Source organism: Pteropus vampyrus, unplaced genomic scaffold (genome assembly GCF_000151845.1).
Source record: "Pteropus vampyrus isolate Shadow unplaced genomic scaffold, Pvam_2.0 Scaffold6, whole genome shotgun sequence".
Taxonomy (NCBI): Eukaryota; Metazoa; Chordata; class Mammalia; order Chiroptera; family Pteropodidae; genus Pteropus; species Pteropus vampyrus.
In genome coordinates, this window is record NW_011888787.1 from 2377624 (window position 1) to 2379087 (window position 1464).

General features: G+C 40.8%; 1 protein-coding gene across 1 annotated transcript in view; it reads right to left on the reverse strand.

The window, feature by feature from the left end:
- Nucleotides 1-1464, reverse strand: part of WDR3 (WD repeat domain 3) — a 32400-nt gene that overhangs the window by 11591 nt on the left and 19345 nt on the right. Inside the window, exons 13-14 of the mRNA XM_023534887.1 lie at nt 632-735; nt 306-459 (exon numbers count right to left, since the gene is read on the reverse strand). Of these exons, the coding sequence (XP_023390655.1) occupies nt 306-459; nt 632-735 (258 nt within the window). The remainder of the gene's footprint in view (nt 1-305; nt 460-631; nt 736-1464) is intronic.

The following is a 1464-nucleotide window of genomic DNA, read 5'->3' on the forward strand; positions in this document are numbered from 1 at the left end:
GGGCCCAGGGCCCAGTACTTTGAAAAGCAACCTAAATGGTGCTGACACAGAGTCAGGTGTGGAATCACCGCCCAGGACACCCAGCGATGCTCTTAAAATTACTGGCGACGACGGGATTTTCTGAACATGTGAAATGTAACTTAAAAGTTACGAACCAAATGATTCTTTTAAAACTCTTGCTGTCATAATGTACCCCCTAATGTTTTGATTCACATACAAGTTTTTAGAAATATACTACTGCTGGGCACAGTCAAGACCACTTTACAGTCTCAACCCAAGGTCAGTCAGAAAGAAAGAAACTGCACCAGGCATAAGCACGATACCTTTAAAGTATCGACATAGAAAATTTTCACAGTACAGTCCAGCAAAGACACAGCCAACAGCTTTTGATTGGGAGAGTAATTGACACACAGCACATCTTCGTCTAGTTGCAAGGTTCGAGTCTGCTTCACGGAAAGTCTAGCATCACAAAAAACATCAAGAAAAAAATAAATGAGTCCCCAACAAAGGCAGACAAGAATTCCAAGAACTCTCAACAGAAGTTCAACAGAAATACGCAAGTCACAAGTCCATTCAGCCATCTCCCATTTTCACTCCAAGAAATAGTCACAAATAAAACATGTCTACTCACCTCTTCTGGGTACTGTTTTCATCTTTCACCAACTCAAAATCCCAGAACTTGACAGATTTATCTGCACCACCTGTCACAAAGCCACGCTGAAAATCAAATGACATTCAATTAAAAAATATTTTAGTACAGAAACTTTGGCAAGACATTGAAATAGCACAAAAGACCATTTTCATGTAATGGCATGGGCCAAGAAGCAAGCAAAACTAACCCCTTTCACTGCTCTTTGGGGGGCTGCTGCCACAGACCTCATCTGAGAATTCCTAGCAGAGACTAATGTGGACAGAAGACAACTAGTGTAAGGTTCCAGTCATCCTTTCATTCAGAGTCAGGAAGAAGGACTCAACGAACATCGTGGGATTTTCTGCTCCACTTAAGAAGGCAATGGTCAAAAGAACTTGCTATTTAGTAAAACGGTTTAACAAACGTCCAGACTGGATAATCTATATAAGTTTGTTCAAAGATTTTACCTCAGAAGAGAATAAATTTATTCCTGCAAAGTCCCTGCTTAAAACGTTTGAAACTGGTTTCCGATATCAAGCAAGTTAGTCTCATCACACTGCAGTGTTAGTGGAAAGCACGTAGAACATGGAGTTAGAAACCAGAGCTCGAGGGTCTACTCTGCCTTCTCCGAGGTCTGTAACAGGAAACCTTACAATGATCCTTAGTGTCGCTGTAGTAATAAAGACCACTAAATTAGAAAACCATTGGAAGGATAACAACAGGTGATGTAATGGGTGTGAAAATAATCTGGAAAAGACAGACCATACTACAAATGCCAGGTGCTACTACTATTTAAATTTTAGATGCCAGCCCATTCTGACCCCAGTGGCATC